This window comes from Cololabis saira, chromosome 12 (assembly GCF_033807715.1).
Source record: "Cololabis saira isolate AMF1-May2022 chromosome 12, fColSai1.1, whole genome shotgun sequence".
In the NCBI taxonomy this organism is placed as follows: Eukaryota; Metazoa; Chordata; class Actinopteri; order Beloniformes; family Belonidae; genus Cololabis; species Cololabis saira.
Window position 1 is genome coordinate 22,096,437 of NC_084598.1, and position 20,011 is coordinate 22,116,447.

Genomic DNA, 20,011 nt, shown 5'->3' on the forward strand with positions numbered 1-20,011 from the left:
CTCTCTGCTCTCGCACTGCTGACTGCTGGCTTATGATAAGACCGTAGCCCCTGAACATACAAGGTGCGTCTTGTGATACTATAACCTCAGTTACCCCTTGAAAAATACCGTAAATGTTATACAATGCAAGGGCTTCTTATAAAATAACATTTTTTGGGGAGTTTAAATGTATTTGTTTTCTCACAGTAAGTTAGATGAGAGGCTTAATATTGATTTCATGGCATTCTTTTTGGCATTTGGTGCATATTAACTCGCAGGCATTCGAATCACACATGCAAAAGTATCTGAAAGCCCAAACTGAAGCAAGTCTCTGGCTTAAGATACCGTATTTTCTGGACTATAAGCTGCACCTGCATATAAGCCGCATCCGCTCTATTTAAAAAAAAGATATACAAGCCGCAGATATTTATGTTGTTAGATTAGATATTTACTACATGTATAGAAGGATTTTGAACTGTATATGATGTATATGTTTGTACCTAAATAGATCCTTTCCTAACAGTGTCTTTTAACACGGCAGCAACTTTGCTGATTAAAACGGGACAGAACCAAGATAAAATAACCGGTATTTATTTATCTATTTATCTGTTTGAAATCTGCTTCTACCTACTTCTATCTGCTAAAGAAGAAGTAGCGTATTCTTCTTTGCATTTATTTTGTCTTAGTTTTGATTCTAATTCCGGTTAGAGCGCCCCCAAAAATCCACAGAATAGCTGCACCTTTGTATAAGCCGCATGGTTCAAAACCTATGAAAAAAGTAGCGGCTTATAGTCCAGAAAATACGGTAAATAACTTGTCTCTGGATCTTATATTACATACTGCACATCTGTACATGCAACACTTTATAGACCCCAGATAACCTCTCGTGACACATAAACGTGTACCATTCCTTATTGCACAGCACAGGCAACATGCTGTCTCATAGTCACCTTTCTAATTCAACAAACGCAGCTATCAACATGTGTCACTCTCTCCGCCTGGGAGATCCCTCTGCCATGCCCAGACTGTTTCAGCTGACAGACGCTGGAAGGCATCAGTTTCTCACTGTCTGCCTCTTCTTCTTCAGCCGTCCCAATACCCCCCATGTCATGTGTGCAGCCCATGATGGCTCTGTCCCTACAAGGCTAGAGTAAATGAGATCTGAAGGCAGTGTCCTTGGCAAGAGTGCATGCACTGATAAACACTTCACGAGTGAGAACAGGCTGTGCTCTTCTGAGGTGGAGAGAGACAGCAGCCACCAAAGGATATGAAACTTAACGAGGGGCGCTATTTTAAAATTCCCAAAGGATAAGGATACCTGGGGGTGACAAGGAATAGGTTTCAGGCTCAGTGTATCGTCAAGATCACTGTGTTGCGGTTAGAGATTTTCTGTCCGTCTGTCATACTCATCAGTTTGTTGGTCTCAGGGGAGGAGGAGCCCTTTGCTCAGACAGATGTGTTCACTGACTGAAATCAAAACATTACCAGAGGGCAAAAAATAGCACCAAGGAAAAATCTGATAAAAATGTAAAACAAACAAACAAAAGAGCACCTGGCTGGCCCAATCATCCCTCACCCATTCATTTATAGTAATGTCATGGGAACTCGGTAGTAAAGAAAATAATGAAATAAAATACCCCCATAAAATACCCCACTTGTGAACATTTTCAACAGGATATTACAGTAAAGAAGGTTGTAGATGCAGTCAAGTATGCAAATGGAGCTACGTCAGATGGTTGTAGCCAGGCAGGAGATTTGTCTACCAATGACATACCGGTAATCGCATTCACGCCACAGCTCAGCCAAAATAACGTGCTCAGAAACTGCTCAACTGCTCAACAGAAACCCCTGATAGCGATTTCCGCCATGTTGCCACGTAGCTAATAAAATCGTAACTCTACGCCTCCACAGACGTGACAGGGGATGTAGCTCAGTGGTAGAGCGCATGCTTTGCATGTATGAGGCCCCGGGTTCAATCCCCGGCATCTCCACTTCTTTTGTCGTGTCTGGGAAACACAAGTAGCCTATGTGTGTCACATTACAAGTATGCATGTCACATTGTAGGAATATTATGCACCTTCTTTCTTTGCAAATACATTAAGTGAATTTCAAGCTTCCCTAATTTTGTTCTATATTTTTGTCGAAGTCGAACCAATTCAGTTCCGGGATGTCCTTTATCTACCAAGGCCCTTTCAGCACTAATTCAGATCACAATTCTACGTTAACCATTTGTTCCCGACAGAAATCTGGAAAGGAGGAAGTGCGTTTATTCTAGTCACGTCTTAATGAACATCTTTTAATTTCTTATTCTGTAAGTAGATTGGTTAGTTTCTTTGTATCAGGAACCAGAACGACACTGAGCGAATAATTTTAACTGAGTTCAAAACTTGATTATCTATGTAGCCTATATAAGAAAAAAAAAATGAATATAGATAGATAGATAGATAGATAGATAGATAGATAGATAGATAGATAGATAGATAGATAGATAGATAGATAGATAGATAGATAGATAGATAGATAGAATGCTGTCTGACCAGCTGTACCTGTGTGATTTTACCTGTAAATAGAGGGTAGGAGGAAGTAAAAAAATGTATGAGGTCCTACCCCTTGTTTCTTTTTCAATTTTGCTTGAATACAAAATGAAAATAAAGATAAATAAATATAACAGCAAGCTTTACTTTCTCAAAAAATATACCTGTTATTACATTATAAAAATATTACAGAACGTCATTGCAATATTATACCTGAGCATTATAAATATTATACCTGAGCAATTATAAATAATAAATAAATAAATAATATACATATACAACATATATATATATATATATATATATATATATATATATATATATATATATATATATATATATATATATATATATATATATATATATATATATATATATATTTATACATACACACACATCTTACACATCTTATCATAAACAATATAATCATTATTATATATACCATTTTATATACGTACATTATGCTGAATCCCCACACAATCACTACCTCATGTCTCCTCTTCCCCGTACTTGTTTCTTTTTCAATTTAGCTTGAATACAAAATAGATAGAATGCTGTGTGACCAGCTGTACCTGTGTGATTTTACCTGTAAATAGAGGTAACATTGATGGTCTTTGACTGCCCCCTTGTGGTTGATATCGGCATTTTCTGTACATCATTTTCTTACGCGAGCAGTTGTGACGCCACAGTTTGTCACTTTCTAGATACAGTTTAATCTTGGCAAAAACGGAATAAAATTAATCACAGGTGTAGGCGCTATTTATTTATATATTTGTATATATATTGCAAGTCTGTAATTTTCATCAAGAACATTGCATATGATGCCTTATATGTTGCAACCCTACTTAGCAACAGGATTGATCTAGGGGAAATCTGTAGTGTTTGCATCAACTACTGCAAGAGTTGTTACATACATGAACTGCTTACTGTCATGTGTTCAATTCAATTCTATTCAATTTTATTTATATAGTGTCTATTACAACACAAGTTGTGTCTGGGCTCTTTCCAGAGACCCAGAACACGACCCCCGAGCAATTATTACATAAACAATGACAGGTAAACGGACAGAGACAGAGAGAATGAAGAACAGAAAGAGGAGAGACACAGACACAATGGTTAACTGGTGCACTACAGGGATGACTATATAAACAGATGTAGACAGTAGACACTGAGGTGGTCAGAGAGTGCGACTGCAGGTCAAGATGTCAGTAGGTATCCATCAGAGACACAGACATGTGGAAGTAAGCACTGGGATGATCAGACGGTGGGACCACAGGTCTGGAAGTTCTGGCCTGAAAACATGCACAGCAGAGAAAAGGAAGAGAAAGACCAGCACAACAAAGTACAAAAACAATGGAAACAAATATGGTTATGAGATACTTCTAATTAATAACTGAGGGTTGATCTGAGGAAAGGATAGAGAAGAATACGGGAGAAGGAGGGGTGAGGGGCATTGATCAATGGATCATGTCGGGGTCCCCCTTCAGTGTAGCTCTATAGCAGCATATCTACAACAAAGCTATGTTTACGGACTGCTGTAGTCTTGTCCTTTGGCTGCAGCTATGACTCCTGGTCGTAACACACTTAAGTTTAAACTAACTATAGGCTTTACTAAACAGAAATGTTTTAAGTTTGGTTTTAAAGATGGAGGTGGTGTCAGCCTCCTTAACCCAAACTGGAAGTTGGTTCCATAGTAATGGTGCCTGATAACAGAAGACCTTTCTCCAAATCTACATCTGGACACTCTAGGAACTACAAGTAAACCTGCACTGAGAACAGAGAGCTCTAGTGGGAACATAGGGTACTATTAGGTCTTGTAAATATCGCGGAGCTAGGCCGTTTTGAGTTTTATATAACTTCTTTCAGTATATGACATAAATATTCATCAGATATGTGTGTTTTTATAAAAACATATGTTTTTGCCTTTTTCTTTACCACTATCGTTTAGTAATTTTTTCGCTTATAATTCTCAAATACATTCATATAATACTAGACAGGTTAATCATTTTCATCTTCCTTTTTATAAAACTAAACACGGCCAGTTTTCCCTCAGATATCGTGGTGTACAGATGTGGAACTCCAAATCTCACATTATCAAAAGCTCTGCTTCTCTAGAAAAGAAATGTATCATCTCATTTAATACACATTTAAAAAATGTCAAGTTTTCTTTATTTTTTATTTTTTTTTTTTTGTGTGTTGATGATCTGTAACTATGTAAGAACGAATGATACATGGATTTATGTAGACAAACCTTCTTTGTTTTTGTTTATAGTCTTCGTCTTGTTGTTTTTGTTTTTTGATTTTTTGTAATTACTGTTTTACTTCCTAAATTGAGGGGAGGTCCGTTGCATAAGCCTGTTGGCTTTTTGACCTCTCCTGTCACATTTGTCTTACTATTTTGATTGCAAGTGTTAATTTTATTCTGTGCAAACTATCCATCCATCCATCCATTATCTTACCCGCTTTATCCCTTGCGGGGTCACGGGGGTCTGCTGGAGCCTATCCCAGCTCATTTTAGGTGAGAGGCAGGAGTTACACCCTGGACAGGTCACCAGTCCATCACAGGGCTCTGTGCAAACTAATAAAATAAAAATAAAATAAAATATGCAAGTAATAACATTTTGAATGGTATACTGAGATTTACGGGGAGCCAATGGAGTGAGGCTAACACAGGAGGACATGGTCCCTCTTGTTGATTCCTCTCAGCACTCACGCTGCTGCATTTTGGACCAGCTGAAGCCTATTCAGTGAATTACTTGGACACCCTGCTAATAATACATTACAGTAATCTAGTCTAGAAGATACAACTGTGTGAATTAGTTTTTCCGCGTCACTCCGGGAGAGGATTCTCCTAATCTTTACGATATTACGGAGATGGAAAAACGGTGTCTTACAAACCTGATTAATATGCTATTTAAACAACAAATCCAAGGTTTCACACAGTTGTACTGGAGGCCATCCAACACCATCTAATCCCTTCCTGATGTGTTTGGGACCAAAAATAATAAACTCTGTTTTATCGGGAATTTAGAACCAAAAATTAGTGAGATCCAGTCTTTGATGTCTCTACAGACATGTGTTCTTTGTTTGTATTTGATTTCCCCAACTTATAAGAGGATTTGATGCTGTTACACCTCTCTGGTCTATCAAGTAATTAGATCAGTGGATGTGGGGGGTGTGAGTGGAGTGTTCCAGCTGTGGTTGATGAGATGCTGGCTGTCTCTTTCCTCATCAAAGCCTCCTCAAACAGACCAAAACATGTGCGTTGGTGTCTAATGGAGGGACAGATAACGTGCACACACTACAGAGCATGTGTAGGAGTATGTGTCCATGTGAGCACCTCTGCATTCCTCTGGGATAATCTAATCTTCCTTAAGGACCTCTGAACTGCAGCACTCACACCCCATTCTGCATGTACAAACAAGTAAACAAACCTGCAGTGGTCAAAATACTCAGAAGTGTGCATCAGAAATGTCTGCATGGAGTCATGTATTAACAAACCTCTTTTGTAGCTGAGCTAAAGGTGTAAAACTAAAACAGGAGAAAAGTTGGGGAGTTTGATGGCAGAGTTCTGCTGGCATCAAACTCTATATTTGTTTCCATTTTCTGAATTCACTAAAGTTGTTCTGCAAAGATAAAAAACAGAGTTTCCTTTTTACTGAATTGTTGGCTCAAGTGACTAAAGCTATGACATATTTAAGTTTCTTAACTTTACTGGGGGGAAGGAATGTGATACATTAAACTATAAGGGGAGAAAGAGTTTTATAGAAATGTTAAGTTTGTCAATTATTGACATAAACCTTAAACTAAGAGCTGGCAGACATTTTCAGATCAAAGACTCTTTGGAATGGACAACAGACTTGATGAAAGACCATTAAGTACCCTTGATTAAGGACCTTATCTTACAGATAAAACTTCAATCACTTTGGGAGATCTCTTATATCCTCAATACTGTCACATATACAGAAAGCCACCCAAAAAAAAAAAAACAGAACTTGAATTGTTTGAGCTGCTGTTGTAATTTTAGCATCAGTCTGGAAAACAATTTGCATAAACATCAGATGTTAATGTACCCAAGAGGCTGTTAACTTGTTTCTGATTGGAGTTAATGTTGCACCTAACTGATCAAAAGCTATCAAGGGCTCAATAAAATGTGTCTTTGACTGGCACTTGATCCAACGCCTGCACCATGTCAGTAGGTGTTCAGGACGGAGCTGCTTCTATTCAAACACCATAAAGACCTGGGATATTTGTTTTAACGTAATTCATTCGTATGTCCAACTCCCAGGAAAGGGTGTTGAAGCGAAAGCCAAACAGAGAAAAACTGCCATTTCAGCTCAAATCATCATCTGCTCAAAAAAAAAAACTGCAGCAGTTTTTTGAAATAACATAAATAAAACAAAAGTTTCTATAAAATATAAACATCCACCACACTGAGCATGTAAAGCATTATCTCCTTGAATGTATAGTAGATACACCACTAACCGAGAGTACAACTGATATTTCAAAATACTTTTTTTTTCTTTCACAAGCAAAAGTATAGTTACAAAAGTGCTCCTCAGAGTTCTGCAGATCAGTTTTTGCTACAGTGGATCAGAGATTATTTTTGGATGATGGAGACTCAATATCCTAATTTCTTTCACCTGCTCTATAAAATATAAATACATTATTGTATTTTGTTCACCATTATTATCCCATGGCCACACTCCCCTGTACCAGTATTTTGGGCTATTTGTGTCAGCAGCCAGTGATGTTTGTGAAGACACCAGCCCTTTTTTTGTTTTTGTTTTTCTGCTCCAACTAGAAATGTTTTCATGTCTTCCATCCTCAGGGTGTCACGGGGTCACTCCAACTCGTAACACAAATTGTCCGCAGTCGGCCTCACAGACAAACTGGCAGCAAATTCAGCAGTGTGTAATCAGCTGTTTTCACTCTTACAGCTTGTAACACTCCACCATATTAGAGAGCGGGAGAGGTCAGGTGAATGGTCCATGTTGCCTGGTTTCTCCAGTAAATGGGACACGGACAATCAGAAACACAAACAGAGAATATAATACATTATATTTCACAGTTTTTATTACGAATAATTTAAAAACACAAATACAGATAACAATCAATCAATTGGTTTGTAAAATGGGACTCCCCAGAAGCTAACTGTAGCTTATGAATAGGGGCCCAGTGACACAGCAAAACAACTATAAATTACACATATAATACATATACATATAATAACTTTATAACCTAAAAAAAAAAAGAAAAAGAAAAAACACACAATAAAACCCTGAGACCTCCTCAGATTTCCTAGATACAAATATATTCTTGTAAAAATAATACATCAGGTATTGTTACATAAACATAATTTAATAAGAAGAGACATAATTTAATAACAATTTTTGTTTTAGCCTCTTTTTGAAAATTGAGAGAGATCCAGACTCTTACTATCAATCTCATTCCAAATTGGTGGACCTTTGCAGGTTACACTGAAACTTTCCTTTTCTTTCCCTTTAAAAGTTGTTTTCCCCTTGTGGCTTGATCATGAGTGGGAGCATAAATGGGGATGAGATGACAGAGTCTGTCATTGAGTCTAAACACTACATTATACATTACACAGGCATTGTGGAAAATGTTACACTCAGTAAATTACAGAAGCTTATATCCGTAAAAAAAGAGGATCAGAGGGAGCATTAAATTTGCTCCATCATATAACTCGGATCACTTTCTTTTGTAAGATCTGCAATTTATCAACATAACTTGGATATGTATTACACCATAAAACATTACAATAATTTAACTTTACTTCTTAATCAATTGCAGCACGAAACAGTAAATTTAAACTCAGTCAATCATCCTTAACAGCAGAGCCAGATTACTTCCACATGTGCTTTTTTGTGTGTCTTTATTGCTGCCCTGCCCTCCTGACCCTCGTCTACGTGGCGTCAGCGCAAACAAGCGCTGTAACGACGTGTGAACTTTTGGGCATGCCACGACAATGGCGCCTTTAGACAGGTGCATATAGCCCCATCAGGCTGCAGAGAGGAGCATCTCACTCTCCTTTGCAATGTTAAACAGCGACACTGAGGAGTGATACATTCCTGTCTTGATGGCTGGCACCTGATATTTAGACCAGACTCCACCTTCACCAACACAACTCCATGTTTGGGTCATATATGGTGCAGATGTGACGCCAATGTGTTTTTATTGTGAAATAATCATTAATATAATAAAACATTCGAAAGGTACGGAAGAGTATTAGGGCCAGGCAGGAGAAAAATAAAAATAATATTTTAGAGGAGGAAGATTTTTTTTTCATTAGCCTATGCACTTCGAGAAAAAAGTCGAAATCTCGAGGAAAAAAGTCGAAATGTTGAGATTAATGTCGAAGTACAATTTCGAGAAAAAGTCGAAATGTTGTTCAACTTTATTCTCGAAATTCCGACTTTATTCACGAAATTTCGACTTTATTCTTGAAATTGTATTTCAACATTAATCTCCACATTTCATACAGAGAAAAAAGTCGAAATGTATTTCAACTTTATTCTCGAAATGTCGACTTTATTCACGAAATTTCGACTTTATTCTTGAAATTGTACTTCAAGATTAATCTCGACATTTTGACTTTTTTCTCCACATTTTTGACTTTTTTCTCCAAGTGCATAATGAAAAGAAAATCTTCCTCCTCTAAAATATTATTTTTATTTTTCTCCTGCCTGCCCCTAATACTCTAAGTAGAAAGGAACTTTATGGGATAGTCGTAGGTAACGGGGATGACTTTGGACACATCAACAAATCACACATATCCACGTTTAATCACTCCCCCCTCATTTCCTCTTGGGGTCTAGCTGCTTTCATGACACCTGAGGGCACCAGACTTTTTATTTCTTTGCCTTTACATCCTGTCGACTCGCTTAATTTGACCCGATTTCATGCTGTGAGCAAGCTGGAGGACAGTGTCCCTTTTCATCAGACCCATGCATTCCCCGGAGAGGGAGAAAAGGAGATGCAATGCGGACGATTTTACTATTTTCTATTGAATGGGGGCCAAAGAGAAGTGTCTGTCTGTGTCTTTCCTAAAAATGTCTTGAATGGACACATTTAGAGGCGCCTCCACATGCTGGACCCGTGTCACCCTGAACCCTGTTCGCCCTGTTTTTTTCCTTCAATAAATGAAGAATGCACAATGAGAGATTATGAGAGCATTTTAACGCGGGGTCATAAAGGCTTTGCTTGTGTTCAGGTAGCTCTTTGTCCCGTGTTTTGACAGCTTTCCAAATATTGTAGATTAAACGTTGCACATCACTGGTGTTTTATTATAATAGCCAATAGAGGACGCTCCTTCCTACTGTGATGGGGGTCTTGAAATGTAATTCAAAGTAATCATTCCTACCACTCAGGGGTGGAAGGTAACAAATTACATTTACTCACGTCACTGTAATCGAGTACTTTTTATGAGTAATTTGTAATTTTCTAAGTAGTTTTTGCAATATGTAATTTTTACTTTTACTCGAGTACATTTTGACCCAAGTATTTTACTTTGCTACATTTGAACCCCCTCACGTTACTGAGTACAAAATTTATGGTGAAAATCTTGTGGGCATTTTATTTTGGTTTATTGTGAATAGCAGGATCCTGCGGGCATTGGGCACTTTATTTTGTGTTTGAATGATTCTGGGTTTAGTGTTGTCGGTTGGACAATATGACTGAAAATAGTTTGCACTTTACAGTACAGGTTGTGACTGTCCTTTTTGTCCTGTTCTGCAGAAGAGGATCATGTTACTGAGCTCAGCTGAGCTTTTACAAGTGTGGATGTGTACTTTAATATGCCTCAAAGTTGATTAAAACAACTTGTGCTGGATTTGATTTGTGACTCATCCTTTTTTTGCATTAAATAACTGAAAGTAACTTTTACTCAAATGACATTTTAAATTAAGTACTTTGTACTCGAGTACATTTTTAGATGAGTATTTTTACTTTTACTTTGAGTAGGATTTAAGCAAAGTAAAGATACTTTTACTCAATTACAATTTTTCAGTACTTTTTCCACCTCTCCTACCACTGCGCTTCATATGTTTTGTGCGCGTTCTTCATATATAATGACCTGATCTTCCAGTCTTCACCATATTGGGCACAATTTAGTTTAAATCTGAAGAAAATCGATTTGGGCTTTTAAGATTCCATCACAAAGCACAGAGTAGCCAAGTGGAGGAGGGATCTGTAACAGCCATGAAATGGACAATTAGAGTGGCAGTCAAGGCTGATTTATGGTTCCGCGTTACACCAACGCAGAAATACGGCGTAGGTTACGCGGCGACGCGCATCGTACGGTGCGCGTGCCGCGTAACATACGCCGTAGGCTACGCCGTCGTTTAAACGCGGAACCATAAATCCTCCCTTAGTCGCAGCTTTCCAGCGGGCACCTGTGGTGAGTGGGATGGTGACGCCGCGGCGCAGGGGGGGTGTGTCTATGGGCGTCGATCAGCCCACCCACCCTTCTGCCTCTTCCCTTTATATGAGGAGGCAGCTTTAACAAGACATGCTCATTTACACTGATTGTGCTCATGTAAGGTTCACTGAGCGATTTCCTAAAGTGCGACTGGAACTGTCTGAGGCGCATTTGGATCAGAGCGCGCTCAGTCGTGGAAGTTCTCAGATAACTAAAAGAAATTACCAAAAAAAAAAATCTCCCTGAGAAAGTATAAAGCGCAACATGCCTCGATCATTTCTGGTCAAGAAGTACTTTTCTAATAAGAAGCTTTATTACAAGGATAGCCAACTGGAGAGCCAAAGTGGTAAGTTTCATTCTTTTTGTTTTTGTTGATTTTTTGTTGATTATATACATTTGTATTTGGTGAGGGAATCACGTCGTGATCATCTCTTCATCAAGTCACCTGGTATTATGACAGAAAACCGCGTTTAATGTAGCCTGCAGGGTTGGGGGGGGGGGGGGGGTGTTTGGTCACCTGGAAAATGTGTTGATGAGAACTTGATGGTCTGGTCTGTAATGAATGCAGGTTGTAAGATGACACAGTGAAAACAAGCTTAGTGCTTTATTCGATTATATGTCAATTTAATTGAAAAGCCACTTGACTTAATTTCCTCCTCCCTTTGCCAGCTTTTGTGCCAGAAAGTTTTCCACGGGCTGAACTCCCAACGCTGAACAACAGCTCTGCTCTGACCTGCTGTCCCACCAACCAGTTCCTGACCGGTGTGGAAGCCCTGCCTGCACCGATCTCCCCCATCACCCCGGTGTCTCCTTCTCTGCTGGCCCCTGTGGATCTGAGCAGCTCTCCCTCCAGCAGCAGCAGCAGCGGTGAGGAAGAGGAGGATGGAGGACGTAGCTCGGATCCCCCCAGCCCAGACGTGATCCAGCACATCTACCCGAGTCTGCACTGCAGTGAGAGCTATGCCAGCCTCTCGGTGCTCTCCTACCGTCAGATGTCCCACCACCAGCTCTCGTCCCTCGTCCCACCGGAACAGACTCCCCCGCTGCCGGCCGAGGGCTCTTCACGCCCAGCCTTCCACTGCAAACACTGCTCCAAGGAGTACAACAGCCTGGGAGCCTTGAAGATGCACATTCGCTCACACACCCTGCCCTGCGTGTGTCCCACCTGTGGCAAGGCCTTCTCCAGGCCCTGGCTGCTCAGAGGACACATCCGCACACATACAGGTAAACCTGAAGAGAATATGTCGCTTTATTGATTTCCACACTGATGGGTTTGTAACAGCTGGTTGCACCTTGTGCTCATTGATAGTCATTGATGTGTGAGCAAATGTTATTGCTTAGCAGGGGACAATCTAATCTTGGGTTCACAGTTGGTCTGCATTTAAAAGGGCAGTCTGCATTAACTAAGTTAGTCTTCCTGTGGATGCTTATCTGTAGCTGATTTTAAAGACAATAACCACAGGGCAAGCCTTTTGACTTCTTAATGAGTGTTGAGTGTTTTACTGGTGCTAACTTTTTCTCTTTCTTTTGTTAAATCTCAAGGAGAACGTCCATTTGCATGTCAGCATTGTAACCGGGCCTTCGCCGATCGCTCCAATCTGCGTGCCCACCTGCAGACCCACTCAGAGGTGAAGAAGTACCAGTGTGGCTCTTGCTCGCGGACCTTCAGCCGCATGTCCCTGCTGCACAAACACAGGGCCTCTGGATGCTGCGCTGCCTCATAGACTCACATTCCCTTGAATGTCTCTTCGTGATCCAGTTGAAGCTGCTTTGATGGCTTTCTTCACGGTGATAAGAGCCAACACACAAAAGACATTGGGAGATAGCAATTTGCGTAAAATGCAGCTCTCTTTTTATGTACAAGACTACTTAAGTGCCTTCACGTCACAATTCACTCAATCAGATGTGCGGTATCTGGAACTCTGTTGTGCTGCATGCCGTCAACTGTGTGTGTGTGTGATTTGAGGGCAGCTGGACATGCAGTTAATTCCCAGGAAACTTCATTGGTGCCGGCCGGTCCGGGACTCTGGCCATGTTGCAGCTGCTTGGGTGTGTTTTTGTGTGTATGTGAGGATGTCATTCCTCACTATACTATACATACATGATGTGTGGGTGTTGAGACAGCTGTCTGTGTGCACTGTGCAGTGAGGAGGCAGAGCGCTGAGAGACGTGCTATGTGTGACCTCAGCAACAGGTGACACACACCCCTTCTTCAGTAACCCGTCCTCCATGGCAGACACTTGCATGGTTGACATTTAAAAGGAAAAAAAAAAAAAAAAAGAGAGCCTGACCAAATTCATACAACTTGCTTTTTCAGATATTGCCATTTTTAGAATCCAAATTACATTTAGATATGTTTTTAATGGAAGATTTTGTTGCAAATGCTTTCCAAGTGATGTCTTTTTCTGCCATTTGTAAATAAAATCTTTTTGTTTTTTTTATTACAACCCGTCTTTGTTTTGTCATGTCCTTTTTTTTTTTTTTAATGTGCAGTCGTATTTCAACAGGTATTGTATTAACATACAAAGTTCATTAGGCCAGGCATGACAGTTCCTGAAAGGGAAGACAGAGCTGTGTGCTGTTGTTCAGGTCGATGCGTGTTAGAGGGGGCGAGGTTACGTTTGTATGATGTTGAGTGATGAGGGGAACACCTGCACACACCTGCCGGGCTGTGACACATGGAGAATACATGCCAAAGAGGTAAGGGAGGGGTGGAGGAAGAAAAGGATGAGTGCAGGTGGAAGGGAAGGCAAGCAAAAAATAAAATACCTGGTGGAAGAAGATGCTGATTAAGAAGAGGTCCAGATTTGGCAAGTTTTGCAGAGGAAACGTGGTGTGAAATTAGCTGAATGTGGGAATCCTACTGACCCATTTCCTCCTGTAGCCATAGATGGAAACAGGAAACTAGGCTGAAGACCAACAAATATAACTAAATCACTCAATCATCTGCCACACAATGGTTAAATGCTGCCTTTTAAGAGGCAAGCTCTTGTTTCCACGTCCAGCTGAGGCTGAACACCCAGAGTGCACATATGGCAGCAACGTGTCTTCTATCCCCGCTGCCCCCCCCCCCCCCCCCCCCCCCCCCCCCCCCGCAACCCACAATAATGCCAGCATGTCTTGCTGAGGTAACACAACATTTCCTCCGATAGCTCACTGTGTTGAGAGGTGCCGACATGCCTGTGTGTGTGAAAGGCTTTTAGGAGTAACTCACAAAGCCAAAGATCAGATTGCATGACTTAGCTTGCCCAACGTAAGGAGCACCCCAAAGGCTTCAGACATGCAAACACACACACACACCTACTGAATAAAAAAGCTCTCTTTGATCAAAGGGGATTTTTTCATCTGCCTGCTTCTCTGGGTTCTTGTTTGAGACATTTTAGCTGCAGCACACCTACGTAGTCAATGAGTCACATTATTCCTTGAATAGTTTATGTTGACACATTTGGTTGACATGAAATTAATAGAAAAGGCAAATAACATGTCAAGTAATGATGCAGAGGTAGATAAGATCTAGTTTTCTCCTTGAGATATAATGTCCACAAACCCTATTATTAATTTCTCATATGTTTCGGCCTTTTTGAAATTTAATTCTGGCATCTTGCTCGAGGGACATTTTTCAGGTTTGCAGTGTGTAGGAGGCAGCGTCCATCGCTTCAAGGTAATGAGATCACTGCGCCTGTCACCGTCCTTTTTCAATATGTGTTGGTATCATATTGGTGTCCTCAAAGTATTTTAATGTGCACGGCATCATGCATGCAGCCCCTGACTAATCTGACATTCCTGAGCTATTAGTGACAGACACACAATACCACTGTCTAGCGGAGGCAGGGCCGTTCTGTCCGCTGTCCTTGTGATCTGCTATTGAAAGAAAGCAATAATTACATTTTCCCTCTGACAGGAAATAATGTTTCGCTAGCCTGATTATAAAGACGAGAGGGGAGGCAAAGCAGAAGGAAAAAAATAGCCATCGTTTGAAATTCTGTCATTCTCAGGTCAAAGTGTTTATTACTTTGCTGTAATGAAATAAAACAACGAAAATCAAATTTTCCTCTTTTTTTCCCCAGCCTGGAAACTGTCAAATGAACAATGAACTTTGGTTTTGTGTATGGAAAAGCTGATGTTTAGTAAATTGCAGGCAAAAATATTTTTTTTTCTCTGTCAGATGGCGTCATTTTGGAAACAGAAAACCCATGGTTCCGTCTAAACAACCATCCTGTGTGAAGTCAGGAGTGGGGCTTCACATGTGTATAGCTGAATGAGCTAGAAAGCAGCATAGATTAGATTCAAGTGATTGGAAGCAGCAGTGTATATTTATAACAAGACAAACTTCTTCTAACTTGTAAGACTGAACATTTTGCACGCTGAAATTTCAGTTTGTTCCCACAGCTTCACTGATATAAATGTACATACTTTTGGTAACATTTAGGACACAGGAAATGACCTGTCATCATTGTAAAAACACAACCCGTACAAAAAAAAGCACTGATATAAAGCATCTGGGTGCAGCTACAGCCTCAGAGGGTCTATGTATTGGAGAATATATGAACATAGGGGATACATATATAGCTGTATGAGTGCATGCGTGGATATCTGTTAGATGTTTACATCCTCCTGTTACGCTTCGCGGAGGGCCATAATACTGAAGTGGTGACAGTGTGTTGCTGAAATCAGAACTGTCAGGGTTTGCAGAGCTGATTCACTGGAGGATCAGATTCTCGCCAGGAGGGTTAAGTCATTGGGTTAAAGTTTCAAACCCTCCTACAAGCTGAAGAACTCTTACACAATTGACCAAAGGTTCAGCATCCTACGCTGGAGCTTTCTCAGTGGGCTCTCCTCCAGCTTTGTGCTATAAAATACATTTAAAAAAAATATCTCATATTTACTTCAGACTGCACCGTCCTCTAGTAAAAACAAACAAACAGTAAAAACAAAAAACACAACAAAAAACAAAAAAGAAGAAAGCATAAGGCTTGTGGTGAGGGTGAAAAGAGAGAATGGGAGGCGGATAGCAACAGGAGTGAAGAGACTGGACATCAGTGGGTGGTGGGGGTGGGCGAGGGTGGTGACTTGGTGGGTCTCTGCAGAAGAATGAGTGTTTCTTTTTGCAGGCCATTAATCAAATCAGTGGGGAGTTGAATTCACTGAGGAATGCCACATGTTGCAATGCAGGCTTGATCAATGACATGTGCTGTGAGGGCAGTAAGATATCTTCACTGGAGATGCTTCTCTAACAGATAATCAATATGACAATCTCCAGGCACGGAGTTTAAAATAAAAAACAAACAAAAAAAAAGACTGGAGGCATTCTATTTAAAAGGGGAACTTACAACACCTTCACAGCCGCCTTTAAAAAATATATTTTTTTATTACCAGAACATTCAGGAATGTATGTTTTTGTGTGGCTTCTGCACACAAAGTGGTCAGATCTCAACACAAATAAACCTGCTTTACCCAAGGACAGGATATGGCCTCCAGGAGGGGGTACACGCCATTTCCTGCCGAACCTCCGCACTCCTGCTGTCCCCCTTCAATAGTGTGTATATGCCTGTGTGCGTAACAACGATTGTGTGTGCTGTGTGGATGATGGTTTCCTCTTAAACACAGAGCCTCTGTCCCACAGGGTCAGAGGTACAGAGGATGAGCCATAAAGGCAGAGCACGGTAAACAAGTGACACATTTTATCTGTAGCAAAAGTTTAAAGTCTTGTGTCAAATAGGGCTATATATTTTGATAAGTACATTTTAAAGTAGATATTTCAATATTGTATTTATGTCATATTTAACTATTTAATGCCTGGTATATGAAATAATCCACAAAAAAACATAAACATTTTTTTCTTTTTATGTAAATAAATTAAAAACTCTCCTGATTTTGTCTTTAACAGTTTTCTAATAATAAAATTTTTTGGATCTCTGTGAATACATTGGGAAATTGTGTTCATTTATTTACTTTGTAGATGTTTTTGATAAAACTTTTTAAAAATTATTATTATTTTTTAATTGTTTTGATTACAGGGGTGGTGCCGAGGTCTCAGAAATGTGTGTCGATTATGATTCATTCATTAAGAAGTAAATGAGACTGAATTTGCGCAATATTTACAAAAATATACTTTTATACACTTTTATACACCTTTTTGGCGCTTTTGCATTAGTACCACCTTAGCCCGGCTCTGCTCGTCGCGGCTCGTCGCGGCTCGTCGCGGCTCTACCCGTTTGTCCCCGTGTGTTTTCGCACTGCCAGGGGAGAAGTGGGCAGGTTGGGGTGAAGCTGCTGTGACCTACTCGATTGCGCAACACCTTTGTTCATGTGGCGCTGATCAGAAATCAGCTGGAGCGGCGAGCGGCTGAGAATAAAACAGCCCGTCTACATCGCTTTTTAAATTGTTTCTCGACAGCCACCAGGTTTATGAACATCTGCACCTCAGAGTTGGATCACCAAACAGACGTTTTGCGCTTTATAATAAAATCGCCGCGAGTCGCGAGTCGCCATGCGCTGACTCCCGCTTCCTGATTCAAACGTTTGACGGCCCCGCCCCCCGACCAATCAGTGGCGAGGAGGGTGGTGACCTCAGAAATAGTCCCGGCTCAGCCGGCTATAGAACCTCACTGAAATGGTTACAGAAAAAGGTATCGGCTTGGAGCGGCTCTACCCGTCTCAGCCCTAATGCAAAAGCGCAAAACGGGTAGAACCGAGCTGAAGTGATACTAGTGCAAAAGGGGCTTTGAGACGGCAAGGCCGTCTCCTCAAAAAGTGGGGACACTGTTTTAGAGTCATGGAGGGAAACCATGAAGTGATTTGTAAATATTGTAAACCCCATTAAATAGCAAATTAATAGCGATTTAACTATTTATTTATTTGGCAAAAACACTGACCCCCCCCATTTCTTCTCCCTCTTTTTCTTTTATTATCCCCGTCAGGAGTTGAATCATCTGTACTTGATCTAAGCCCATCGTCTTCATCCTTTTCTCTTTATAAATCTCCTCTTCAGTCCTCGTCCAGGTCTCCCTCCTGGCAGTTTTAACATCATCATCCTTTCTCCAGTATATTGACTAATCCTGCTCTGTACATGTCCAAATGTTCTCAATCTGGCCTCTTTGACTTTCTCTCCTAAACATCTAAAATATGCTGTCCCTCTGAGGTACTCACTCAAAAAGAAGTTCACGATTTGAACTGCTGTGACTTCCAACTCTGCCATGTGTCTTATCCTTAGGACCATAGTCTCTTAACCATACACTATTGTGGGTCTCACCATAATCTTGTACACCTTTCCTTATATTTATGCTAATACTCTTTTATCACACATCAACCCCAACACTTTTCTCCAACAGTTTCAACTTTCTCCATCACTTTTCCACACAGTTGACCCTAAATACTTAAAATCCTCCTCCTTCTTTATCTGTGCTCTCTGCAGCCTCACTGTTCCACTTGGATTCCTCTCATTCACACACATGTATTCTGTCTCACTGCGGCTAACCTTCATTCCTCTCCTTTCCAGGGCATACCTCCATCTCTCTAGATTTTCCTCCACCTGTGCATTACAGATCACAATGTCATCTTCAAACATCACAATCCATGGAGATTCCTGTCTAACCTCATCTGTCAGCCTGTCCATCACCATAGCAAACACACCTACACCCCCACTCCACCACTGTCTCACAGCTCCATCCATCCATCCATCCATCCATCCATCCATCCATCCATCCATCCATCCATCCATCCATCCATCCATCCATCCATCCATCCATCCATCCATCCATCCATCCATCCATCCATCCATCCATCCACAGTTCCCTACTCAGGATCACCAGGTTCTGCTGGATCCTATCCAAACTCTCTTTGGATGAAAGGCAAGGATAAACCCTGGACAAGTTGCCAGTCCAACGCATTCTGATGAATCAAAATTTGGAAAATTATATTTGGAAACAATGAACATTACATTCTCCAGACTAAAGAGAAGCACTGCCGTCCACTTGAACCACTAGTGGAGGTATGCAGACTCACTGGTGCATGGGCCACTTCTATGCACGCGTCATTAATACTGAAGATTTAAAGTATATAGGGCTTAGAGGAGCACATGCTGCTGCCAGGGCAAAATTTGTTTCTGGGAAGAACATTCTCATTTCAGATGGATTCCAGATACATTCAGATGCCAAATTACAATCTGCATGTCTTACTCAAGCTTGAGTCTGTGGTAAAGGACTTTGGCTGTTAAACTGACCTTCCAGGAATACAGACCAGCAGCATTTAGTGAATTATGAAACACAAAATATGAAAGAGGCGGTTTAGCTGAGCAAAGTTTATAGCAGCTGAAGTCTTTTGTGAAGCAGGGGAAACATTTCCTTTTAAAACAACAGCAGCTTCGTCTCCCCAGATTCAAATACTTGCACAAATCAATCAAGTTTCTTTATTTCAACATCTGAGATAGATAGTAGTTGTCGTGTTGGAGTCAATTCAAAAAAATTGTTTAAATGATTTACAAATCTTTGTAATTCCTTTTGTTTGTGTCCTAATTTCTTTGAAAATTGTGACACCACTGCACCAAACACACAGATACACAGGTGGTCTATGTCACAGTGACCTCTTTGCTGAACATCACCCTTTTTTCTAGTTTTCTGGAGTCCCACCATCTAGTATGTTATCCATGTATCATGATGTAATGCAGAGGAAAAGGGAGACAACGTGGTTTATTGTGGTGATAGACAGAGGTGAAAGATATTTTACCAGCTGGCAGTATTTATAGAAGTGCTTTTCTATTAATTTTCCACTGTAGCATGTTTCCTTAAAAGTGGGAAGCTGAAGGTTGTTCATTGTTGCCCTCCATCATGTTTAGGATAGAATAGAATGCCTTTTATTGTCATTCTACTGAATGTACAACGAGGTTAGAGAAGTTTGTACGAACGGAAACAGTGTGAGGAAATGTTGATATCTGTCTATCTTTTACTGAAAGCTGGTTCAATCCCCCGAGTCCATGTTTCAGTAGTGTGACATTTGCCTTGCTGGGCAAAGAGACCGGGGTTTCATCAGTGATAATGTAACTTTGGCTCAGCACACTTAA

The 20,011-nt window shown here is 40.5% G+C and overlaps 1 protein-coding gene and 1 non-coding gene across 2 annotated transcripts; both read left to right on the forward strand.

Moving 5' to 3' along the window:
- The first annotated feature begins 1,898 nt into the window (after positions 1-1,898).
- trnaa-ugc (transfer RNA alanine (anticodon UGC)) lies at positions 1,899-1,970 on the forward strand. Its single transcript has one exon. It is a non-coding gene; the product is annotated as a tRNA-Ala (tRNA).
- Positions 1,971-11,061: 9,091 nt separating this feature from the next.
- snai1b (snail family zinc finger 1b) lies at positions 11,062-13,376 on the forward strand. Its single transcript, XM_061734929.1, has 3 exons — positions 11,062-11,299; positions 11,623-12,177; positions 12,496-13,376. Exons 1-3 carry the CDS (start codon positions 11,218-11,220, stop codon positions 12,675-12,677), a joined length of 819 nt encoding a protein of 272 aa, XP_061590913.1. The 5' UTR covers positions 11,062-11,217; the 3' UTR covers positions 12,678-13,376.
- The last annotated feature ends 6,635 nt before the right edge of the window (positions 13,377-20,011 follow it).